The 26,549-nt window shown below is 39.6% G+C and overlaps 2 protein-coding genes across 9 annotated transcripts in view; one reads left to right on the top strand and one right to left on the bottom strand.

Moving 5' to 3' along the window:
- Positions 1-26,549, bottom strand: part of LOC5507177 — a 60,706-nt gene that overhangs the window by 17,252 nt on the left and 16,905 nt on the right. Inside the window, exons 19-29 of the mRNA XM_032375697.2 lie at positions 7,302-7,429; positions 6,326-6,447; positions 5,257-5,478; positions 5,063-5,164; positions 4,523-4,690; positions 3,121-3,204; positions 2,780-2,856; positions 2,148-2,206; positions 1,983-2,038; positions 1,295-1,437; positions 857-963 (exon numbers count right to left, since the gene is read on the bottom strand). Of these exons, the coding sequence (XP_032231588.2) occupies positions 857-963; positions 1,295-1,437; positions 1,983-2,038; positions 2,148-2,206; positions 2,780-2,856; positions 3,121-3,204; positions 4,523-4,690; positions 5,063-5,164; positions 5,257-5,478; positions 6,326-6,447; positions 7,302-7,429 (1,268 nt within the window). The remainder of the gene's footprint in view (positions 1-856; positions 964-1,294; positions 1,438-1,982; positions 2,039-2,147; positions 2,207-2,779; positions 2,857-3,120; positions 3,205-4,522; positions 4,691-5,062; positions 5,165-5,256; positions 5,479-6,325; positions 6,448-7,301; positions 7,430-26,549) is intronic.
- On the top strand, positions 11,942-18,649 carry LOC116604481. Of its 8 annotated transcripts, XM_048724908.1 has the most exons (17): positions 11,947-12,275; positions 12,967-13,100; positions 13,228-13,257; positions 13,570-13,611; positions 13,878-13,916; positions 14,049-14,102; positions 14,225-14,281; positions 14,381-14,422; positions 14,563-14,607; positions 15,059-15,106; positions 15,478-15,602; positions 16,432-16,529; positions 16,703-16,773; positions 17,343-17,432; positions 17,760-17,877; positions 18,235-18,288; positions 18,592-18,649. In XM_048724908.1, exons 1-17 carry the CDS (start codon positions 12,058-12,060, stop codon positions 18,626-18,628), a joined length of 1,302 nt encoding a protein of 433 aa, XP_048580865.1. In that variant the 5' UTR covers positions 11,947-12,057; the 3' UTR covers positions 18,629-18,649. The 8 variants fall into 8 exon arrangements, with proteins under 8 accessions (XP_048580872.1, XP_048580865.1, XP_048580868.1 ...); XM_048724911.1 differs by lacking the exon at positions 14,381-14,422; XM_048724912.1 differs by lacking the exon at positions 14,049-14,102 and having other exon boundaries at positions 11,949-12,275.

The raw sequence follows: 26,549 nt of genomic DNA, 5'->3' as shown, positions 1-26,549 counted from the left end.
TGTCAAATTTCCCCTGGCCTCTTAGCACTTTGTAATAAGCCTTGTTACATTTCTATCCCTTTGCAGTCACAATGGCTTCAAGAACTTTGCTGAAGGGGGGAGGGGGGGGGGGGGTGGTAGGGGAGAAGTAGGTTGGAGATTTCCGGATTGGCGGTTTTCGATAGTGTGCCGGATCACAAACCAATCAGTGTGGATGTTTTTGTTTGTTTGCAAATTGTTTTGTGCAAATAGACCAATGTATTCTCAAATGCCAATAAAAAACGAAACCAAAATGTAGAAACTTCAAAGTCTTCAGCAAGACTCTAGCATACTTGAGTATGCTAAACACACAGATATCCAGTGGACTAACACCCTCCGCAATTAAATAGAAAATCCCTTCACTTGACTCATCTGCCACAGTGTCTGTTTGTAGTGTAACCGGGAATCACAGATGGCCCAGACTTCTGCCGAAACGGGCTCGAATCGAGACATCGATAGTATCTTCTCGGCCCTGAGTTTGGCTTACTAGAAGCTTGTTTTCCATTGGTTTATACTTATTGGTTTATATAAGCTCCATAAGAATACTTATATACTTGCATTATTCTTGGCCTCTGGCTTGCGCTATAAAGGTAGGTTCTCACTTGGACGTAAGCGTAAGCGCAAAGCACGAAATTTTCCGATTTTCACTAAAAAGCAAGTGGGAGCGCAAGAGAACGCAACTGCTTGATTTTCTTGCGCTTGCGCTTGTATTTGACCGATTCTCACTTGTCTTTCGCTTGCGCTTGCGTCATAATGAGAGCCAACCTTAAAGATACTTATTTTTGCCCTTTTACTTGCGCGAAAGTGGCCGCGATCCGGCCAACTGGACAGGACTCACCTCTGACACCTGGTATGAGCGGATGTCTCCATACCCAACAGACGCACAAGTGGCCGCAGCCCAGTAGAAGCTGAGAAGATACTTCTTAAACACAGGATCGCCTTTTTCTATTTTTTGAAGGTTTACAAAATTGTTAGTATATAAGTTGTATCAATGACGGAATAACAAATTAACGACTGAGTTACCTATAAATTAACAGGGTTAAGATGGTATATTTTACGCCTCTATGAGACGCAAGTAGTTTCGCTGTTCGTTTGTTTCATAGATGCTGATACATAGCCGTAGCAAGCCTCGAATTATCGGGGGGGGGCACGATACAGAAACATTAAGATAGCGATGGGGGGCACAGCCACGCCCCCACTGGTCATTTTCTTAGAATTTGTGAAAATATGTGCCCCTCCCCCCCTGCTACAGCCCTGTGATACATGTTTGACTTACTGAGCGAATGGCTGGAGCTCATAGCCCAGAATCCCTCTCTGCAAATATGGCTGCCATCTATTTGCCCGTCACAAGCAAGGATAAACCACCCGCAGGCCATGTAATGCGTGAAGATTGACATGTAGATCACAAACTTTAACTGCCTAGAAGCAAAATCATCCATACAAGTTAAGTTGCGAATAATCGCGTGACCGTGACGTGTGGCTGGATTAAGTCCTTTGCAGGTCCGTAGGCGTTCTAACGCACCCCCCCCCCCCCTCCAACCCCACGCCTGTTTTTCTAGATAAGTATTATCATATCATAGTCTTGACTACAAAGGCAAGTGCATCTTGAGTATATCCTTTCCAGGACTTCCCCTAAAAAACGTCACACATGAGAGTCGAAACAATAAATTTTACCGAAAGGATAGCACAATAGGTGCGGCCTACATCTTTACCCCTTAAGTATAACGTGTGTGGTCTTTAGACTCTAAGGGATAGCAGTTAAAACAGACGAAGAGACGAATGATCCGTTGCAGACTTTTAGAGGTAACACTTTTAGCTAAAACATACCCTAATGGATAGGACGAGCATATGTGACATTTTAGAGGGAGTCCGTTATTCCCCCCCCCTCCCGGGTTTGCGGGAAACTGAAACGCAGCCTCTTGACTACTGTATATGGACTTTTGGGCCATAAAACACGCGTTTACCTGTAGAAGTTGGCTCGACTTCCCAGAGGCTCTTCCATGTAGCTAAAGAACTGGACCTGCATTCGAAAAGGACTTTAGCATAAACGTACCTGTCTGATGACGTTCAATTTATTCATATTTATTAGACACCCATGTTCTTCGATGAGAAAATACAAGTTTACGTACCAAGCGGTAGAAGTGGAGGCATCGGTTAAGGCGAGCGAAGGCTAGCACACGCATGATAGCTATGGGGCCCAAATACAGAGTTAAAACAATCAAATACGGAAAATCGCTCAGTTGATAACAAGGCCTAGACAGCCCTAGCATTTGGGGGAAACAGACGTGTTCGCTGGGCCAGCAATATGCTGTGTTTTCCTTCATGTTAGACAATGGCTCGACTTATATTCGGCATTCTCCTCGTCGTTGGCGCCGTTTTCTTGAGGTTTTATACCCAGAAATACAGTTATCATGATCGCAGCTGTAAATAATGTTTTTGGTTTTTGAAAAAATATTTATGTAGTCATCAAAAAATCCAAGAAGGTTTTGAAAGAGCCTTTTAAAAACACCCCGACTTATTGACACTTTTGATTTAATTTTATTTTGATTTTTTAATTAAAATTGTCCTCATATATCTTTTGTTTTAGCAATAGAATAGGGTCGTTTATATTGTAGCATGGATTGTATTTCACAACCAGTGGAGAGGATTTAGTTTAGATTTTAGATTTAGGAGAGGATTTAGTTTAGATTTAGATTTCTTTTTGGGGAAGTCAAAGAATCGTCACACGGCGTTCCAGACCTTCTAGTTGCACTATACATACCTTTGTCAATGGGAAGAACTGCGAGTACGAATATCTCGGTAGGAAAGCAGCATAGGACATCCAGAAGAAAGTTTGTCCTTAGATCAAAACATACAGCAATTTCAGTGGCGTTTATTTTTTTTCCCTCAATCTCCTTTAACCCGCCGCGCCTTTGTGCTAGGAGATTACTACTTTAAACTGTGTATCTCTTTCTTTACTTGACATATATTATGAGTTCGAATCCTAAAACCAACCAATTCATTGGAGAATAAACCACTTCCCCCAGGAAGGGCCGTAGATTCTACACAATGTGTAACGGAAGGTTTATGTCACGGCAGGGTATTAAGAATATGCGTATCTACCGTAGATAGCGTCTTGCTGTGAAGATTGGATGAGTGACCAAGACTTTGTTCTCATTGTAATAACCAACGTGGAACTTGATGTAGCTGTAGGGAAGAAATACCAAAATAAATATCTCAAAAACGTTTGTCAAAAAATGTTTTTGGAACTGTACTCGCAGGGTGGGAGAGCAAAAGCCAAAATTGGTGTTAAATTTTAGGCGTGTCGTCGCCGTCGTAGTTGCTTTTTAACAACTTAAAACTAGAAACTCTCTTATGTCACCCCTAAGCCGCAAAAGTGCATATAGGAACAGGTCAGGCAGCTCACATGTCTTAAAGCCGCATTGTCACCAGTTCACTTCCGGAGGTCCGACGGAAACCTCAACCGTTAATAGACAAAAGAATCTATTAAAATCCGAGATATTAACACATTGACCCCTCAACCGGCCTGTACCGGCTTTGGGAAGTACCCACAACCCAAAAAAAATCATAAATGCAAAATAAACACAACAAGATGAAGATACTCAGGCATCAGTCTAAGGGATAAATGGTCTTGAAGATATGCATCCAACCAAGGTGTTGGCAACTCCTCTTAAGCCAAATAATAGCACGGGTTCTTTGACAAATTTCAAATCGAACAACGAAAGAAAAGCAGAATCACCCCTCTCAATAAAACGCTCAAAATACCACACAAGGGAGAGAAATCAGCAAACACAGCTCAAGACACAAATAGATGCCTTTATTCTGATCCTCCAGGTTCATCTCCATGGCCCCAAAACACAATGTCCACTCCTTGAAGGCTTGTAAAACCATGAAGATGCCTTTACGGATTGCAAAGCATTCTGAGAGATCCAGGGAAAAATTCACGAGGGGAGGGCCAGTCAACACTCCTCTCCCCAAAATCAGATGGTTTTTTATAAGTCGTTTCACTCAAAAGCCAAACAAATCAATTCCAGGTCATACAGGCCCAGAATAGCAGTGTAAACAATTTTGGAATCAATTTGGTTTCAGAAAAGACAGCATTTAGGAGAGCTGTGGTGATTCATTAGAAAATTATTTTCTCATCCAGGCAAAGCCAAACAAGAAAAAAACATCATGAATTCACCTTTGCTTGCAAATATCCATAAGCAAAGCACTCAATTATGCCCCAATAGACTTCATGATGTCCTGAGACACTCTCCTAATATGCTCATAGCTGTATTTTTGATGAAAAATACAAGCAACCATCAACCATCCGCTCTAAATTATCATTCAGATCCTCAAAGAAACTTCCACTAAACACACTGCTTTCAATATTTTGAAATATTTTTCGCGTTTTCCGTTAAAAATCATCGGGATATTGTTACGTAATCGACCGAAAGTAAACTGGTGACAATGCGGCTTTAATGGGAATCAAATGTTCCTAGAGACGGGGTACAACACTCACATGTCTACAAGGAAAACAAGCTCGAAGACGTAGTGTAGCACCCAGAAGGTGGTGTCCACGTGGAGGATAGCAGCTTGGAGACCGAGTGTCGAGACGTAAACTCCAGCAATCGTGGTGGTAACGCCCTGCCAGAGTTGTAACCAAAGCTGATCTGGGGAGATTCCCTTCCTGACAGAAAAATGTTGTGCAATTAGTGTACAAAATAAGAAGCACGACTAAACATCTATTCTCCTTTCACAAGGGGTTTTAAAAGGGGCGTTTTTCAGTGAGCCAAGGTTTACTCAATGAGAGAGAAAATGAGTGAATCTTCAAGGCTGTTTTTGTTTCCTATTTGACATATGGAACCTTAATTGCTATCTTGATCATTGGATATGGTGAAATCGTAGAGCCTAAACTCTACCATAACGTGAATCTCGGGGAACCTTTAAAACAAGGCCACGCACAAATAAGATTCTCAACTCATTGTAAAGCCCTGTTCACGACGCAAGAAGTTTAAAATTTAAACAATGGGAATAAAAAGAATGCGCTAGTAGGGGTAACCTCATCAGTAGATAGGCGAAAATTCGTGGAATGATGTGCAATTTGCGGTAAGGTCTCTTGAACTCCTCCTCGGTGTCAAACGTATCCGCGACAAAGTCACCACTGAGATAAAAAACAAACAAACAAAAGTCAGCCAATGGAGATTGATGCTTTTTTGCATAGTATGATAAAATAGCGGAGATTTTTCAACATGCCCCGTTGACTTGGTATCATCTCCATCGACATCCTCCTCCGCGATCGTCATGATCTTCTTACTACTTTGGACATCCATCAGCCTTCTCCTGTACGCATCACGAGACCTTTGTCCCTGGTAAGATGCCACAAGCGACTGGCGATGAGTTAATTTAGATGGCGTTGGTTTACTCTGCTCGAGGATCTTGCTTCCTACGTGTCGGTCACCACTCTCGTTGATTTCTCTGGAGAGGAAAGAGGGGGCCCGGTTCATAAGTCGTGTTTCTGCCGTGCCGAAACTAATAAGACGCATGAACAGTTAAACGTCTGTATCCATTAAGTTCGGCACGGTAGAATTGAGTTTTGTACGGCACTGCATGGCTGCAAAAGCACAACACCGATTCGAACGTCGAGCGTCTGATGTGCCGAATCAAATAACCATATTTTTTTGTATCTTGTGAAACAGAAACTCCACCTCGAGTCAGCTTTCACTACTCGCAACCTATAGAGCGCGACTCATTTAGTGTGACGTCTGAATCTCGCGACGCGAGACGCGACGTATAAATCGGGCCTAAGTATCGGGACTCATACATAAGGTACGGACAAAATTAAATCCATTGAAATCAGTAGACAAAAAAAAAACAATCGAGGAAGGAGAGTTAAAAGATAAAGAAATTAGACCATGTTTCCTTTCTCTTTCTGGGATAATATTTTCATTGAAGACATTGGTGCCTATTGAGCGCGACTCATTTAGTGTGACGTCTGAATCTCGCTGAACCCAATGTATTTGTGTTGATACAAATAGACAATTAGATTCGGCACGGCACGAGCGCAAAGTATAAATCGGGCCTAAGTATCGGGACTCATACATAAGGCACGGACAAAATTAAATCCATTGAAATCAGTAGACGAAAAAAAAAAACAATCGAGGAAGGAGAGTTAAAAGATAAAGAAATTAGACCATGTTTCCTTTCTCTTTCTGGGATAATATTTTCATTGAAAACAATGGTGCTTGGTGCCTGAAGAGGGAGAAAAAAAAAAGAAGAAATCAGAAGAAGAGTGAGTTGGAGAAATGACGTCGATGATCCACACCTTCTGAGCAGGGGAAAGTCGCCAAGAACTTTGTCCATGTCATGTTTGGTGAGCATCAGGGTTTGACAATACGTCTTGCACTGCACAGTGTACACACGACTCTCTCCACAGACAAGACCGATCTGTAAATAAAATAATAGAAATAAAAAACAATACACCTTTCATTTCTTTTTTTATGGATCATAAGAAGTTTTTTTTTTAACTTCATCACACAAAGACAACACATAAAGCCATAAGGGTTGCAATTTGTGTTGCACCGGTACGTTAAATAATCAATTCTCTAACGCTATCAGGATCTTTTCCCATTTTTGAAACTGTGCTGTCAACTTTTTTTTTTACTTTTGCTATAAGATATTAGTTTTCTCACTGTACTTGAGGTGGTTCTTGACTAGATTTTTAAAGATTTTTATTTTTATGTTTATACAATACAATTTTATAAATCAATATAATATAGTTTCTGGACCGTCGCTATCGACGCCCAATATGATATTTGATAAGTTAGGAGCTGGTAGGTGGATATCGAAGCCAGCCAGCCAGCCACAATTTCGAAATAAAAGTTCTTAGACTCCATACAGTCAACAAAAAAATGATCTATTGTTTCTTGCTCTGAGAGGGCGGAGAGGCAAAATAAACATCTCGAATCTGAGACAATTGAAAAACGATGTACGTCTTTTTCTAGAAATAGTATATTATTCACAAGTTTGTATTAATAGTATCACGAGTATGTGTCGATTGTTGTTTTGAATAATTTTGAATAAATCGGTTCCCAGTCTGAAGGCTGTCTGAAACCTTTCATTTCTATTTAATATTATTTCTTAATACTTTACTACGATGACATAATGGCGAATGACAGAGACACGCTAGCTTCTTCAGTTCTTGACAATTTTAAATAACATAATTCTCATTACCTGGTAACTTGGTTCACTAATTAAACAATAAGGAGAAATTACAAGCTGATTACATTTATGAGGCTTACCTCGCCAAAGAAACTTCCAGGTCCCAGAGTTCCAACCACTTCATCCTCGTCGTTCAAGATGTTCACTTGGCCTCTTCTGATGCAGTACATTTCCCGGCCCATGTCACCAGCGTACACGATGTAATCACCTAGCAACATAAGGATGATATGATTGAGAAGAGTAGACCAAACATTGAAGCAATACAAGTACAGTATAGCTTCTTTCGTTGCGCTGAATACTTTCAATGGCTTTCTGTGAAATCTTGGAGGTAACCAACACGGAATCCAATATTTCAGACCGTAGTTAGTAGGGGGGGGGGGGGGGGGGGGGGCGTGATAGCTCACTGAGTTTGTTTGATAGAGCTCTACTTACTATAGAATTGTAGCGCCGCTCTGCACTTAAAAAAATATACATGGCTGTATAAAACTATTTTTGGGGGGCTGTAGAGCTCGGGATATTAATATTATGGCGATAAAACATGCGAAGTGATAAAGACAAAATTAAGAGAAAGTGAATAAAAATAGCAAAGTTTCAAATAAATCAATAAACGATTTGTGCCGAATACGCGAATTCACAAATATCGTCCATGTGTTTTCTTGTACTGTACGCTTGGTTTGTGCAGGTTCGTGATCAAGTGACAGGGTTGTTGAACATCACAGGCGCTTATTGTTTATGCACTTGAAAAGAGTGCCTTTGAAGTTCGGGTTTCCTAACCATCTCCCTATACTATGTTCAGACGTCTCTTACAATGCATGATCAACATAGCTTCTACAACAATTCTTTTCACGTTTCGAGATGACTCAGTTCCACAAGTAAAGATAGCTCGGGGTCGTAGAGAGGATTATTAGATATGGGAAACGGATCAGTTCACCGTCCTGGGCCATCGTGAAGGATTTTAAAAATCGTGAAGGATTTCGAAATCGTTCACGATTTTAAAAATCCTTCACGATTTTTAAAATCCTTCACGATTTCGAAATCGTTCACGATTTTTAAAATCCTTCACGATTTCGAAATCGTTCACGATTTCGAAATCGTTCACGATTTTTAAAATCCTTCACGATTTGGAAATCCTTCACGATTATGAAATCGTTCACGTTTTTGTATTAGTCCGGCTTCACGACTTTCGAATTTGTGTGAAATTGTTATAGCGGATATAGCTTTCCCGTTCGCTTAGCCACCAGTGCACGGTGGAATGCGGCAAGTGCGCCCACTCGAATGGTTTCACAAGTCATTTAGATAGAAGGAAGTAGTTTGTTAAAATACTGCTCATGGGTAATACAATGTTTGAACTAAGTCTAATACACTGTAATATTTTTGTTCTCTTTTGTTCTGGCTTGACTATTACACATTAACAATTACATTTTGTTGCACGGGATTTTGAAAACCACTCTATCACCTTTGTTAGCTTGAACATGTATTTTTCATTCAGTTCGGAGATATAGTGACACGGCATCGAACATACGCGTTTGGGAGGGGGGGGGGGGGGTAAAATTTGGATTTTTTTAGATAATAAACAATGCAACTTATCCACTTCTCCGTATACAAATTTAGTACATAGGTTTGGCTGAAAGTGAATTATAAAGTCAGAGTCTTCATCAACATCCCCATCATCTTTGGAGGGTTAAGTATTTAGAGCAAAATTCTGTCTCTCCGATTTCTTAGCGAAATCAAATCACCAGGATCTGCTAGATTTTTCGAAAAAAAAAAAAGTTTGTTCTTAACTGCGCATATTTACTGCACGACAAAGTGGAACTCGTCCTCTACCGTGTCCGGACATAATTGGCATGTCCGTTCATGAACTGTTACACCTCCCCTTCTCTATTTCGAGGTCATGGTCGAGGTAAAAATGGTGGCGCAAAGTATGACGCCTTCCCCCCCCCCCCCCCCCCATCCCCCACCCCCCAAGCAAAAAATTAAATAATAATAATGAAATAAAGGGCTTGTAATTTGTATAAGTTGTCTTTGTTGAAATAGCATTCCATAGTCATGTGATGTGGCGACTCAAAAATCACCGGGTTTTTCTAGCTATTTAAGTACCGTAATGACTGGTAAGGACGCCCTACTTCAGATAAGCGCCCCTCTTCGATCTCGCATATTGAAATAAGTTCACCCTTCCCTATGAGCACCCCCCCCTCCTTTTTATCTATCTCACATTGACATCCACACACCACACGACGGTTCCTTTTTATCCGTTCATCTTCTATGTCCAATGAGCGCCTCTCTCCCTGGCCCAACTGCGTACACGAGCTAGTGATACCCGAATCCGCACAAGTACTGCCTAAGGAGGTCCGGTAGTTTAGTTGGAGAAGCTGATATGGAACACTGGACCTTACGTCAATCACTTGTGTACTACAGGAGGGACTTCTACATACTAGCTTGTAGTACAAGCTAGTATGTTATTTGTTGCAAAAAACATTGATATGTATAGGTAATCTAGTTATCTAAATATAGTTTTCCATACTCATATTTATATTATATTATTCTAAATCAGTGTACTTTTACCTTGAACGTCGAAGATTATTTTTGATCGCTATTGCCTCTCTTGGATCAAGCCACTTGTTGTACCAGAGTAATTAAAACGATAAACCAAAAAGTGAAGCGGACTCTAAAAAGTTTTCGTTGACCGTCGTTGCAGACAAAACCATTTTTATGAAAAAGGTTTTAAATCAACGACGGGAAAAAACTCTCAAAATTTAATAAAATTACATTTTGAAGAAAGCAAAGCACACATTGCGGTTGTGAAAGAAAGAAAAGTAAGCAGGAGATGAACACGTATCGATTCTCGAAAAAGTTCTTCCATTATGTACAGTATGTCGTTTTCTGTTAATATACGCAATTTCTTGTAACGTTTCGTGTTGATACCCCTCCAAAAGTTCTTCTTAATTGTTAGTAAAAGTATTCTTTATCATTGTAGTATAATCAGCCCTTTTTGTTCCCAAATTTTATTTATGCTTATATAAGTTTACTGATTGAAATTAGTTTTTTTTTCTTCTGGGTTAAATGGTAATGGTAATTAATATATATTAACATTAGTATAAAAGTTGTACAACCGGTTCAAAATGGCGGCCAAATCAATATTCATTATTAAATCAGAAATTAAAGCCGAATTGAGTTTGGCTCTATATCCTATCTTGTAAAATTGGTAACTTTAGCAAAAAATGCGCAATTCAAGGTAAAAACTGCACATATCCGCAGTTAATAGTTAGGTACATTTTGTTTTTCTATCCAAATTTTCTCACGGGCGGTGTCGCGCCCGTGGAGCACCCTCGCGTAAAAGCCGGTTTGCAAAATAAATTAATTTCGGGTCCAAAGTCTTTTCTCATTAAATGTTTTTCTTTTTCAGTTTACACATTTTATAGTGGAGTTTGGGCAAGGGATTAAAAATTAGTCAAATAACTCTCCTTTTTTCTCTCTCTAGATTCGTTATGTTAAGTTATGTCTGAAATTTTAAAATATACGAGTATAACCATTGAATGTACAACAACCACCTCGCATTGTGTGTTACACTTTTACATGCTTGTTGTCTTTACACGATATTCCCACAGTTTGCCGGGGAATGCATTTTTGTAGAGGTGGCTTATAAGTGGAAGCGCATCATTGTGGTCCTGTTTATATCACCGGGGAGGGGGGTCTCCAAATGGCTACATTACGTTATCAAAATGCTGCTATTTCACTAATGCAATCTATCAATCCCGCAGGATACGGAATGGGGACATAAACATGAACATCGAGGAGGAGTTCGTAGCGCCTGGCACCCTACTTGGCGTGAGGGCTGAAGCCTTTGAGAAATTAAATTTCAGTTCTGGAAGAGTTATGTTTACGTTTGGAATTATTACTTATGACTTCATTAGTAACTAACGTTTTTTTTGAAAATTAATAACTTGTCGCATATGTGTTATAGTGTTATAAAAATAAATATCAAAATTTTAAACCTGTTTTGTTTCTTCTGCGTAGGCTCTATTTCCACCCGTCGCTAAGTCTCGTTTTGTCTGCGGGTCCACAGAAATGAAAGCTAGAACCTACTTGCACTACCCCTAGCCTGCGTAGCGGTTCAAGGGAGAGAGACGGGGGGAGGGGGGCTTAGAGAAGAAAAAGCGAGCGCCTCTACCTCTCCCCTTCCCTTGAGCCGCCACTACCTAACTACCCCGGGTTGAAAATCTAAAATTAATTAAAAAAGGTGGTGATCGTCGGCAAAATATATTTTAACACTTAGGAAAAGCACTACTAGCCTGCATGCGGCCGGAAATAGTTCTATTATTACCGTAATAACGGAACTATTTCCGGCTGGACGCAGGCTAAAGCACTACTAGCATCAACATGTTTTGCAGCTTAATTTTAAGTACAAAAGCGCCGATCGAGTCGATGGAATAGGAAGGTGTCTTAGGCTGCTAGCATGGCTCTCGTCTGACCACGGAACGCCTAGTGTGTCCGAAATCAGTATTTAGAACTACAACCGGGCTATGGGATTACAAGACGCCCCCCCTCGGGCTATCGACATTCCTTTCAATCTTCATACAAAGAAGTACCGAATTTCCCCTTCCTACATAACGCCCTTGGTTCCCGAATATGCTTCCTACGCCTAGCCTGCGTGCATCCGGGTTCGAAGTTTTTTCTCTGTAACAGAGTAAAAACTATGATACCGGATGCACGCAAGCTACGCCGGCTTATTGGTCCTGTTGACCGAGTCTCATATTACACGTCACATGTTATGTCCGCTTAAGCACGGTTCGGAAGGTTCTTGATCAGTGTGCGAGTTTTTACGTGGAAGACGAAGCTATGAGAAAAGCAAAGTGTACCTCACTGAGAACGATCTTTTTGTCCGAAAAAGACCTAAATTTTGATTGCGTGCCCAGAGGGAGCAGGCTGAAACAGGCGGAGCGAGAGGGGAGAGTCCAAACCTTAGACCTGGCCACCAATCACTCCAGCGAGGATGTCCTAAGCATCCTAAAATCAAAATTTCCGACGCTACGTAATGAACTGGAGTTGCCAAAGAGGTAAGTGTCTTTGCAAGTACACGTATTGCCTTTCTTATCCCAGTATTGATGTCATATAATTCGCCCCTGGCCTAAGTTACAATCCGTTACAATGCGGTGAAGCCATTTCAAGGGACAAGTTATTTGTTGCGTAACGAATTCCTCTTTGTCGTTTTCACCGGGTAAACTCCAAGTGTAAGAAACAAAACTTTATTTCTGTGAATTAGAAGTTTCGTGTACCAAATAGTTAACGACGGAAAATTTAAACCATATTAAAATGGTTATATTTCAAATGCGCTTCTTGTGGTAAAATGATAGCCAGAACATGTATTACACATGTCACCGGATTTCCGGTGCTATTAAGCCCACTCTATTACAGTAAAAACCCATTTATATAAGACCAGGGAACTATTCCCTGATAAGGCCAAGCTCACTCCCGCGTAGTTTTTGCGACAGCAGCTTTAAAAACATATATATTTTTAACTAAAAGCCCTTTTCACATTCTATAGACATCTGCTTTCTATAAGTGAAGAAACACTCGCTTTGTATTCGGCATAAAAGGTGGTCAAAGGGCGCCTATTGGGTGGGGTCGCTTATTTGAACGCGTGCGCGTATACGAATCATCGAAAGTGGCGATTAATTTGGGACCACTGATTGGAAAGCTGGTTTATAGATGTATATTGCTTTTGAACGCTTTTGTCATTCATTCCAGACTTCAGTTCCTTCAGCCAGGGGCACAAGGCAACAACGGCTGGAATGTTGCCTTTTACGGGGTCCCTACTGGCCAGGAAATTTACCATGCGTTTAATCGAACGAAAAGGATGTATTTCTGTCTAAGGACAAAAGGTAAGAGAAGAGCTTAAAAAACTAAGTGCTAAAAAACTTTATTGCATAAGTAAGTCTACATGATTCATTGCAGCATTTAGAAAACAAATCAAATTTCATGTATCAATTTGTATCATTTTGCGAGCAGATTTAAGCAGCAGCACCACCCCAACACCAGGTAAGGCCCCCTTTGTCAGTTATCTAAACTTATTTTCTCTAAACTCAATAAGTGCTATCATTAATAAGGAATATAATTGAATAACAGGGGCGACCAAGAAGTCACCCCCAAGGGGGAGGGCCATAATTTTTAGACCCCATTTTTGGGGAGGGTAGAGATTTTTGAACCCCAAAAAATTCAACTTAGAAGCCCTCCACACCTCCCACCCCCCAAATAAATATTGACCCTTCCCTAAGAAACAAAGAATAGAAGGGGGGTGCTGCTGGAGTCTATAATTCTATTATTATTCACTTTTCAAACTGTTTTATGTAGCCACCAGTGATGAAGGTGACAACAGCGATAAATATAATCAACGTGAGTTTGCATTATTTAATCGGGCAACCACATTTTGAACATGAAAATAAAGAAAATGAATTTCTTATTCTCTATTATTTCAATCTTTGACACTTTCACCTATATATATATAACAGCTCCTGTAAAGTTGAGCACTATTTTGGCTCCCAGTGAAAGACTTCAACTGGAGTATATATATATATACCATCATTTAGCTTAAAGCACACCTACTTCTTCTATAAAAAACACTAGTTATGGTAAATAAAAAAGTTTTTTTTATGTTCTAGCACTAAGCACTCAAATAAAGAAAAAAGAGTCCTCTAAAGGTGAATATGATCTACAACAATTTATGATGACAACACATTTTGATTCTTAATCATCTATAAAGTACTAGACTATTACATTTTTCTTTTCAAGTAGTTCCTCTTATAATAAAATTAAAAAAGTTTTTGCTATAGTCCTTAGTATAAACCCTCCTGGAAAAGGCAAGAAACCTGACAAGCCCTCTAAAGGTGAATATAATAAACATCTTGTTATCTACAAAACCCACCATATTATTCCCTTATTATACATATATAAAGATTTAGCTATTCAATGCTTTTTTAAAATATAATTGTTATTCTTGTTTTTATAGTCCACCTCAGAGGTAGTCCATCTTCATCCCCTTCTAGTGGGGACGACCTTGTACCTGGTAGGACCTGTTATAGCCTATATTTTTCCCCTAATGCTGGTTTCCATTAAAAAATGTTGAATAAGAAAACAAAATCATAACCATTTCTAATTTGCATAGTTCTTGAATACAAGGAAGTCAAAGAGAAGAGCGAGTTGAATGGTAAGCAAGGGCACATTTATTGATTTCTTTCTTTAGTTAATTCCTTTTATCCTAGAATTTCTCTGTATTATAGGAATCCACTACAGTGCAGATACAATGGAGATTTTAATGACGATAAAACAATTTTTTTTATCTTCTAGCCCTTAGCAACCCTGGAAAGGGAAAATCAACGGATCCCTCTAAAGGTAAATATGAATATATCTTATTATCTACAAAACCCAAGTAAATTCTAAATTATACATAGAGATTTAGCCATATGCAAGTTTTCTTTTTAATTATTATTTTTGTTTGATTTGTAGTCCATTAGACAGGGTTCCCATGACAGAGGTCCATGGAATCACCATTATTAATTTGCATCATAAATGTATTACAAATCATGAAATAGTATTTTCATTGCACATCTTTCTCTTTTGTCATCTCACTTTTCCTATAATATCTCTGTATCATAAGAAATTATTTAAGTGCAGATATTCAGTGCAGATACTGGTGGGGTGGTGGTCCTCTTATTGTTATAAAATAAGCGTTATACTGTGGAGATCCTAATTATTATAAAATAACTGTTTCCTATGTTCTTCTTAGCAAGTGGATATGGAGAATGCCCCCATTGACAATTAGTTGTATTTTTTTTTTTTTCAGGAGAATTCTTAAAGGAAATAAATTTGCACTCAAGTTTTGGAGTTGTTGGTAAGAATTCAAATCAAACGCATGCTAATAAAACCAGGGGAAAATCAATACATGGTTTGCTTTAAGTTTTATTTTGTGCAACTCTCTGAAAAGAGAGTAGTTTTTGCATAGTTTAATTAATCAGCTAATATGAGAGAAACAGAGGAACAGAGGAAAGTAAGGAAAAAGAGCTGCCACATTATTATACAATCATTTTACTATAGAGATCCATTATGCTGTATTAATTTTAAATTTAATTGCAATAGTTTAATTGCTTTATGAAGGCCACTTGTGTGTTTGAAATAGTATACCATTTATGTTATAGCTTCAATACAAATTTCTCATTATACATATTGTTGGAATTGTAATAGGCAATGGTTCTTTTTATTTAGTTGGAACAGTAAGGGAGGATGAGTATGAGTTTGGTTTTCTGAACCAAAGCATCACAAAGGGCCAGATGTGGTATCACACACAGGCACTTGGGGACCTGTGTGTGGTACTCGAAAATTACCATCAGGTACAGTAAAATAAATCTGTGTGTGAGAACCTAGATTTTCTCCTTTTGGGCAAAAGAGGTTCTTATATTTTGGGGTACTTTAAATTAAGGCATACCGAGTTGCAACACTAGGATCCATAAACTACAGAAGTATGTATAGATACAAAGCCACCTTGCTATTATAGAGATATCCTACTGTATGTATCTGCAATCTCATCGTTATGGAAGAGCAAAATGTTTAACATATTTATATTTTAAAGCCTCATAATTTCTTTCCTTTTCTCGTGGTGTGACTTACCCTGTTTCCGGAGCATGGAACTTCTCTATTTAGAGACGTTCAAGGCTCTGGAACCAGGGTAGGAGCGACCATCATATAAAGAACCTTTAGAATTTTACAATAAAGTCTATTATTTCTGCCCATATGTTCTTAAACAAAGACCCGCACTTTGAAAGAGCTTAGCTCCTCCCCTTTTCAGCTGAATAAAATTCAGACTTCAAGATGACAACACACTGTGTGGATATTTTTTTATTGTGTTATCATTAATAATTTGAAGCTCATTTTACAAATGGACTCATTCTTCAAGTTTTGATTGGTCCGGTATCCTGACCACATGAGATCCAATAAAAAACCTCTTGACTTGCTAAAACAAAATTCGCGGGTAAGCTCACGGAACGAAATGGCTGTACGGTCGGTTTTCGCCTGAGTCGTCACATTTAGGGTAATAACTTGCCATATTACTGTTTATGTTAGTTTCATCATCATTTTCTTGCACATATTCTTGTATATAAAACATCTACAGTATTATAGTTTTCCCAAAATTGTGTAACAATGGAATGATGCTTTGTTTAGGCATGTATACAAGCCAAGTACTCTGGCAGATCATTGCTTATCTGCTCAGGGGTTGAACCAGATGAGCCAGCCAACTACATGCTGGCAAGTTTCTTCAGGTAAACACTATAGTCATGGATAAAATGTCAGCAATCAATAAAATTGAGTTAAACCCCAACAATGTTGTTTAGCATTACTACAAATCTTTACTCGGTTTGCTTCTCAGCCTCTTGACCCATGTTGTTCAAAATGTTTTTATTCAAATCTAATACTGTTGGCTATGTTTTATTAGGGATGTCGAAGACTTGGAGGTCAAACCTCTGCTATGTGTGTGTTTCGAAGGCACAGATGATGAGAGGGCAGGTATAGTATTTTTAATGATGCAACTGTATCTTAATGAATATTATTGGGGGGGCTGTTAAAATGTTAAAGGAGAAAGCATTTTCTTAACAGTAAAAAAGCTTAAAGTTATTAGTGAGGTTTGTCAATCTGTGCCACGAGGCTTCCTTCCTATTGAAATCTAAGCTATGTTTTCAACATGTTTTGGTGCTGGATTGAGTATGGATTATTCTGAGTTTTATGTACTCAAAGTTTGGCAATCGAGTCTCCATGCCTTTCCAAACTTGATTTAGTTTTAACATATAAATTTCCCCATACTGTAACATTTCTTTATTAACCACTGACAGATAGCAGCCCTTACTGCCTGTGCCTAAAGAAGGATGCAGTAAATCTGCATCGCATGTAACAGTAAAAGTCCTACTTAACTGGAAAATGTCTTATACTGTATTATCATGAATTAGTGTAAATAAAATGCAGCTCTGGAAAGCTCTAGCACCTTTTGCTTTTGCCTCCTCTTTTAAACATTCACAAGAGCCACTATGTTCCAAAACACACTAAGGGTTTAGTCATTCCCTCTTGTAACATTTTTTTAGTATCCAGAAATCATGGCCATGGGAGGGAACCAATACTGTTGGTGTTGCGTGCTATTGGTTCCAACCTAGGAGTTGTTGCCCGTGCAGAAGGTTGGTACTTAAAAGATTATCATTCAGAGTTGCATTATTGCTGTGCACTATTGGCAGCAAAATTGCTCCCACCCAAGCCTCAAATAATGGCCCCCTTAGTAAGGGGAGATGTAGGGACGATGTTGTTTACTCTGTTTACTGTCCCAAGTTGTTTTGACGTCAATTTGATGTTACTCAAAAATTTAAAGACATATTTGCACTGTAAAATGTACTGTATAACTGAATGGCTTTTGAAAACAAGGTGCACATCACATCCAATAATTCAAATATTTAATTTTCTTCTATTTTATTGATGGCCCATTAACATCACAATTTATTCTTTAATAGATGTCAATCTCAGCACTTTTGATGGAAGGGTCATCCTCAAAGCCCTAAGCATAAAGGAAAAAAAGGAAAAAAAAAAAAGAGAAGGAATAAAGACAACAAGAAAACTGTTGATCACAAGGTGGGTAGGAGATGGAATTTTATTTTCAATGTGTTTGTAAGCCTATGCTGAAGCTCAACCTCACACACTATGCTGATGATATAATCTTTTTGCAGATGTTGTGCCATTAGCCTATAAATAACAACGAAAAATTAAGGTCGTAAAAAAATTCAGGCAAAAAACTTCACACAATATTGTTAATTGTTCCATTTCCATTTTTGTTACACTTTACTGTAATTTTGGTCCAGCTAAAGAACGGAAATAACTTGTTTCTTCGGACTCTTTTTTATAGAGGTTCAAGGTTCCAACTGAATCATCATTTCTAACTTAGCTTATTTTATTAATAATTGTTTTTGGGCTTATTTTTTGCCTCTCTAGACTGGCTATGATCCTGACATGGATTCTAAATCAGATACGGGCGAAGAGCATGAGGTAAAGTGAATATATGACCAAAAAAATTGAATGAAAAAGATTTTTAAGAATAAGGACGTATTTACTTTTGTCTCATGATCTACATTTTACAAATATTTTTTTTTCTATATATGCTTGTACTTTGTTTCTAGATGTTGGTTATTATTATTGTTTTGCCTATTTAATCAATTATGAGGCTTTAAATAATTGTCTACCAACCTCAGTTATTTTTTAACAAATGGTGAATAGGATCTGGGGGAATACCAGTTTATACTTGTATTACAATACTTTTCTAAGTACTAACAGTTTGTTTGTATTGAATAGGTTCACTTCAAAAGTGAATTGTTGCAGACTTTCATAGGGGGCAATGACACCACAATAGGTAAGTCGATAGACAGACCACATATGAAACATGGAAGCAGTTTATTCATTGCACTTATTTTTCAAGAATTTGTTTAAGCCTTAAGGATTATTCTTGCAGTTTACAAGTGCCTGCACTATTCATAGTGGAAAACAATTATCCGTACTACAATATTGGTCTGAGCCCAGGCTATCTTTATAAGTTGAAAACAATTACATCAATTGTATCTGTACATGATATTCAGTTTACTATACAGTACAGCAGATTTGCAAACACACAAACTTGATCGATTACAAGTTTTTGGACAATAGTAATTGTATGGGAAAAACAATATGATTGGATAAACATAAGCTAAAGAAACATTTTCTCTTTTAGAAGAAAACAACAAGCAACTCATGAAAAGAAAAGCTAGGGGCAAAGCAAGCAGAAAAGCAAAGAAGTTCAACAAGGGGAAAGATATTTAGTAGTTGACACCAAAATTGGCAGTAGATCAGTAATTATAAATGAGTAGTTTAGTTAGATACTCAAGACCTCATCATCATTTTAGTTGCACTTGTACCAAAGCTATTGAACCAAAGCTATTGAGTTTTTTTCACAATAGAAAATATAGGACAAAAATGAAAATACATGAACATCAAATTATTTCAAAGCGATCTGAACAGGACAGTCCTGCTGGCTGTCTCAGATGCTGGGTTCTTTATATAGGATTAGCCTATACCTGGACAGGGCTTTGGTTTTAGTCCAAATTGCTTATTGATGCCGGTTAATTTTTGCCATAGTCCTGCTGGCTGTCTCAGACGCTGGACTCCTTATATAGGATTAGCCTATATCTGGACAGGGCTTTGGTTTTAGTCCAAATTTCCTATTGATGCCGGTTAATTTTTGCCATAGTCCTGCTGGCTGTCTCAGACGCTGGACTCCTTATATAGGATTAGCCTATATCTGGACAGGGCTTTGGTTTTAGTCCAAATTTCCTATTGATGCCGGTTAATTTTTGCCATAGTCCTGCTGGCTGTCTCAGACGCTGGACTCCTTATATAGGATTAGCCTATATCTGGACAGGGCTTTGGTTTTAGTCCAAATTTCCTATTGGGGCCGGTTAATTTTTGCCATAGTCCTGCTGGCTGTCTCAGACGCTGGACTCCTTATATAGGATTAGCCTATATCTGGACAGGGCTTTGGTTTTAGTCCAAATTTCCTATTGATGCCGGTTAATTTTTGCCATAGTCCTGCTGGCTGTCTCAGACGCTGGACTCCTTATATAGGATTAGCCTATATCTGGACAGGGCTTTGGTTTTAGTCCAAATTTCCTATTGATGCCGGTTAATTTTTGCCATAGTCCTGCTGGCTGTCTCAGACGCTGGACTCCTTATATAGGATTAGCCTATATCTGGACAGGGCTTTGGTTTTAGTTCAAATTTTCTATTTTTTTAATTTTTGCCATAGTCCTGCTGGCTGTCTCAGACGCTGGACTCCTTATATAGGATTAGCCTATATCTGGACAGGGCTTTGGTTTTAGTCCAAATTTCCTATTGGGGCCGGTTAATTTTTGCCATAGTCCTGCTGGCTGTCTCAGACGCTGGACTCCTTATATAGGATTAGCCTATATCTGGACAGGGCTTTGGTTTTAGTTCAAATTTTCTATTGATGCCGGTTAATTTTTGCCATAGTCCTGCTGGCTGTCTCAGACGCTGGACTCCTTATATAGGATTAGCCTATATCTGGACAGGGCTTTGGTTTTAGTTCAAATTTTCTATTTTTTTAATTTTTGCCATAGTCCTGCTGGCTGTCTCAGACGCTGGACTCCTTATATAGGATTAGCCTATATCTGGACAGGGCTTTGGTTTTAGTCCAAATTTCCTATTGGGGCCGGTTAATTTTTGCCATAGTCCTGCTGGCTGTCTCAGACGCTGGACTCCTTATATAGGATTAGCCTATATCTGGACAGGGCTTTGGTTTTAGTTCAAATTTTCTATAGATGCCGGTTAATTTTTGCCATAGTCCTGCTGGCTGTCTCAGACGCTGGACTCCTTATATAGGATTAGCCTATATCTGGACAGGGCTTTGGTTTTAGTCCAAATTTCCTATTGGGGCCGGTTAATTTTTGCCATAGTCCTGCTGGCTGTCTCAGACGCTGGACTCCTTATATAGGATTAGCCTATATCTGGACAGGGCTTTGGTTTTAGTCCAAATTTCCTATTGGGGCCGGTTAATTTTTGCCATAGTCCTGCTGGCTGTCTCAGACGCTGGACTCTTTATATAGGATTAGCCTATATCTGGACAGGGCTTTGGTTTTAGTCCAAATTTCCTATTGATGCCGGTTAATTTTTGCCATAGTCCTGCTGGCTGTCTCAGACGCTGGACTCCTTATATAGGATTAGCCTATATCTGGACAGGGCTTTGGTTTTAGTCCAAATTTCCTATTGATGCCGGTTAATTTTTGCCATAGTCCTGCTGGCTGTCTCAGACGCTGGACTCCTTATATAGGATTAGCCTATATCTGGACAGGGCTTTGGTTTTAGTCCAAATTTTCTATTTTTTTAATTTTTGCCATAGTCCTGCTGGCTGTCTCAGACGCTGGACTCCTTATATAGGATTAGCCTATATCTGGACAGGGCTTTGGTTTTAGTCCAAATTTCCTATTGGGGCCGGTTAATTTTTGCCATAGTCCTGCTGGCTGTCTCAGACGCTGGACTCCTTATATAGGATTAGCCTATATCTGGACAGGGCTTTGGTTTTAGTTCAAATTTTCTATTGATGCCGGTTAATTTTTGCCATAGTCCTGCTGGCTGTCTCAGACGCTGGACTCCTTATATAGGATTAGCCTATATCTGGACAGGGCTTTGGTTTTAGTCCAAATTTCCTATTGGGGCCGGTTAATTTTTGCCATAGTCCTGCTGGCTGTCTCAGACGCTGGACTCCTTATATAGGATTAGCCTATATCTGGACAGGGCTTTGGTTTTAGTCCAAATTTCCTATTGATGCCGGTTAATTTTTGCCATAGTCCTGCTGGCTGTCTCAGACGCTGGACTCCTTATATAGGATTAGCCTATATCTGGACAGGGCTTTGGTTTTAGTTCAAATTTTCTATAGATGCAAGTTAATTTCTACCATAGTCCTGCTGGCTGTCTCAGACGCTGGACTCCTTATATAGGATTAGCCTATATCTGGACAGGGCTTTGGTTTTAGTTCAAATTTTCTATTGATGCCGGTTAATTTTTGCCATAGTCCTGCTGGCTGTCTCAGACGCTGGACTCCTTATATAGGATTAGCCTATATCTGGACAGGGCTTTGGTTTTAGTTCAAATTTTCTATTTTTTTAATTTTTGCCATAGTCCTGCTGGCTGTCTCAGACGCTGGACTCCTTATATAGGATTAGCCTATATCTGGACAGGGCTTTGGTTTTAGTCCAAATTTCCTATTGGGGCCGGTTAATTTTTGCCATAGTCCTGCTGGCTGTCTCAGACGCTGGACTCCTTATATAGGATTAGCCTATATCTGGACAGGGCTTTGGTTTTAGTTCAAATTTTCTATAGATGCCGGTTAATTTTTGCCATAGTCCTGCTGGCTGTCTCAGACGCTGGACTCCTTATATAGGATTAGCCTATATCTGGACAGGGCTTTGGTTTTAGTCCAAATTTCCTATTGGGGCCGGTTAATTTTTGCCATAGTCCTGCTGGCTGTCTCAGACGCTGGACTCCTTATATAGGATTAGCCTATATCTGGACAGGGCTTTGGTTTTAGTTCAAATTTTCTATTGATGCCGGTTAATTTTTGCCATAGTCCTGCTGGCTGTCTCAGACGCTGGACTCCTTATATAGGATTAGCCTATATCTGGACAGGGCTTTGGTTTTAGTTCAAATTTTCTATTTTTTTAATTTTTGCCATAGTCCTGCTGGCTGTCTCAGACGCTGGACTCCTTATATAGGATTAGCCTATATCTGGACAGGGCTTTGGTTTTAGTCCAAATTTCCTATTGGGGCCGGTTAATTTTTGCCATAGTCCTGCTGGCTGTCTCAGACGCTGGACTCCTTATATAGGATTAGCCTATATCTGGACAGGTCTTTGGTTTTAGTCCAAATTTCCTATTGATGCTGGTTAATTTTTGCCATAGTCCTGCTGGCTGTCTCAGACGCTGGACTCCTTATATAGGATTAGCCTATATCTGGACAGGGCTTTGGTTTTAGTTCAAATTTTCTATTGATGCCGGTTAATTTTTGCCATAGTCCTGCTGGCTGTCTCAGACGCTGGACTCCTTATATAGGATTAGCCTATATCTGGACAGGGCTTTGGTTTTAGTCCAAATTTCCTATTGGGGCCGGTTAATTTTTGCCATAGTCCTGCTGGCTGTCTCAGACGCTGGACTCCTTATATAGGATTAGCCTATATCTGGACAGGGCTTTGGTTTTAGTCCAAATTTCCTATTGATGCCGGTTAATTTTTGCCATAGTCCTGCTGGCTGTCTCAGACGCTGGACTCCTTATATAGGATTAGCCTATATCTGGACAGGGCTTTGGTTTTAGTTCAAATTTTCTATAGATGCAAGTTAATTTCTACCATAGTCCTGCTGGCTGTCTCAGACGCTGGACTCCTTATATAGGATTAGCCTATATCTGGACAGGGCTTTGGTTTTAGTTCAAATTTTCTATTGATGCCGGTTAATTTTTGCCATAGTCCTGCTGGCTGTCTCAGACGCTGGACTCCTTATATAGGATTAGCCTATATCTGGACAGGGCTTTGGTTTTAGTTCAAATTTTCTATTTTTTTAATTTTTGCCATAGTCCTGCTGGCTGTCTCAGACGCTGGACTCCTTATATAGGATTAGCCTATATCTGGACAGGGCTTTGGTTTTAGTCCAAATTTCCTATTGGGGCCGGTTAATTTTTGCCATAGTCCTGCTGGCTGTCTCAGACGCTGGACTCCTTATATAGGATTAGCCTATATCTGGACAGGGCTTTGGTTTTAGTTCAAATTTTCTATAGATGCCGGTTAATTTTTGCCATAGTCCTGCTGGCTGTCTCAGACGCTGGACTCCTTATATAGGATTAGCCTATATCTGGACAGGGCTTTGGTTTTAGTCCAAATTTCCTATTGGGGCCGGTTAATTTTTGCCATAGTCCTGCTGGCTGTCTCAGACGCTGGACTCCTTATATAGGATTAGCCTATATCTGGACAGGGCTTTGGTTTTAGTTCAAATTTTCTATTGATGCCGGTTAATTTTTGCCATAGTCCTGCTGGCTGTCTCAGACGCTGGACTCCTTATATAGGATTAGCCTATATCTGGACAGGGCTTTGGTTTTAGTTCAAATTTTCTATTTTTTTAATTTTTGCCATAGTCCTGCTGGCTGTCTCAGACGCTGGACTCCTTATATAGGATTAGCCTATATCTGGACAGGGCTTTGGTTTTAGTCCAAATTTCCTATTGGGGCCGGTTAATTTTTGCCATAGTTCTGCTGGCTGTCTCAGACGCTGGACTCCTTATATAGGATTAGCCTATATCTGGACAGGGCTTTGGTTTTAGTTCAAATTTTCTATAGATGCCGGTTAATTTTTGCCATAGTCCTGCTGGCTGTCTCAGACGCTGGACTCCTTATATAGGATTAGCCTATATCTGGACAGGGCTTTGGTTTTAGTCCAAATTTCCTATTGGGGCCGGTTAATTTTTGCCATAGTCCTGCTGGCTGTCTCAGACGCTGGACTCCTTATATAGGATTAGCCTATATCTGGACAGGGCTTTGGTTTTAGTCCAAATTTCCTATTGATGCCGGTTAATTTTTGCCATAGTCCTGCTGGCTGTCTCAGACGCTGGACTCCTTATATAGGATTAGCCTATATCTGGACAGGGCTTTGGTTTTAGTCCAAATTTCCTATTGATGCCGGTTAATTTTTGCCATAGTCCTGCTGGCTGTCTCAGACGCTGGACTCCTTATATAGGATTAGCCTATATCTGGACAGGGCTTTGGTTTTAGTCCAAATTTTCTATTTTTTTAATTTTTGCCATAGTCCTGCTGGCTGTCTCAGACGCTGGACTCCTTATATAGGATTAGCCTATATCTGGACAGGGCTTTGGTTTTAGTCCAAATTTCCTATTGGGGCCGGTTAATTTTTGCCATAGTCCTGCTGGCTGTCTCAGACGCTGGACTCCTTATATAGGATTAGCCTATATCTGGACAGGGCTTTGGTTTTAGTCCAAATTTCCTATTGATGCCGGTTAATTTTTGCCATAGTCCTGCTGGCTGTCTCAGACGCTGGACTCCTTATATAGGATTAGCCTATATCTGGACAGGGCTTTGGTTTTAGTTCAAATTTTCTATTGATGCCGGTTAATTTTTGCCATAGTCCTGCTGGCTGTCTCAGACGCTGGACTCCTTATATAGGATTAGCCTATATCTGGACAGGGCTTTGGTTTTAGTCCAAATTTCCTATTGGGGCCGGTTAATTTTTGCCATAGTCCTGCTGGCTGTCTCAGACGCTGGACTCCTTATATAGGATTAGCCTATATCTGGACAGGGCTTTGGTTTTAGTCCAAATTTCCTATTGATGCCGGTTAATTTTTGCCATAGTCCTGCTGGCTGTCTCAGACGCTGGACTCCTTATATAGGATTAGCCTATATCTGGACAGGGCTTTGGTTTTAGTTCAAATTTTCTATAGATGCAAGTTAATTTCTACCATAGTCCTGCTGGCTGTCTCACACATGTTAAGTTTTCCCACTGACTTTGCTTGCAATGACTTCGAGCAAGAAATCTTGGGCGCCATTATCACAAAGACAAAAAAGTTAAAACATGTGTTCAAGATATGTAATAAGCTTATCTGGGAACTCTACTAAAAGATTCCAGGCAAAGGCTATCGAGCTCCAGGGAGACTGCTTGATAGTCCAGCTGCGAAACAACGTTTGTTTGTTTGTATGCAAAAAAGGAATTGAATTGTGATTTCAGTTTGCTTTCCTGGTACGAAAAATCATCCAAATGCATGAATGAATGAAACTTGAATTGCTTACCTATCATTTTCACTTCGGACTCAGCTGCTTAGTTGCGATCAGATGCAAACTCTTGTGAAAAGTTGTATTAATTTGAGCCTGCTGACATGACGGAAAAACCTGGAACACGGGCAATTCCAGATAAAGAGAGAAGACACGATTACTTACAATGGATATAGGGACAGTGCTGAATAACGTATGCGCGTGCTCTGGCGAAAACAAGCACAATTGTAGTGTTAAAACATTCGAGAAAAGGTACGAAAGGTTGTCGCTGATTTGACTAACTGTACAGCATTAAAACCATACTGTTCAAAAGATGACAGATTTTTTTGATAATGAGGAAGTCATAAAGAAAATTATAGCCTTAGGTTTGGTATAGTTTTCTTAGTATTCGCCAAAATGTGACAGTTCGCAGGTAAAAAGCTGCCATTTCAAAACAAAAAGGATGGTTTAACCGCGCGGTACTGGAACTAGTCTTGCGTTTTTCAGCACTGGCGGCTATAGGTTCCTTGTTCTACGAACTGATTTTCAAAACACAAATGACGTGAGGCCGAAGTGCACATAAGCAGATTTTGGCTTTTTAAGATAATTTTTCCCTGTGCATCAGTTCAGGGACGAAAAGCTCAAATTTCAATGACACTACAAAAAGTCGCATCAATTTAAAAAAAAGTCGCACTTCATATTTTGTTTGCTATAAGTTACTAAGTACTCAGAGAAATTCTCCGCCTTACTCGATGTGAAATGGGCTTATTTGAAGCGTCACGTCATGTTTTTCCGTCATGTCGAGCCTGCTGCATATACCGCTGTGCAGCCAATGGCCACGGCCTGTGGTCAGTTCGGGCACGTAACATAGGGGTGTAGATGTCCGCTAAGCAACTAAGAAGCACCTATCATTCAGTGTTGCTTTTAGGACTGGTCGATTTAGGCGGTGTCATTCCAGTTGA

The sequence above is a fragment of the Nematostella vectensis genome, chromosome 3 (genome assembly GCF_932526225.1).
Source record: "Nematostella vectensis chromosome 3, jaNemVect1.1, whole genome shotgun sequence".
Lineage (NCBI taxonomy): Eukaryota > Metazoa > Cnidaria > Anthozoa > Actiniaria > Edwardsiidae > Nematostella > Nematostella vectensis.
Note: the sequence above shows the minus strand (reverse complement) of the source record. Positions and strands in the feature narration are given on the sequence as shown.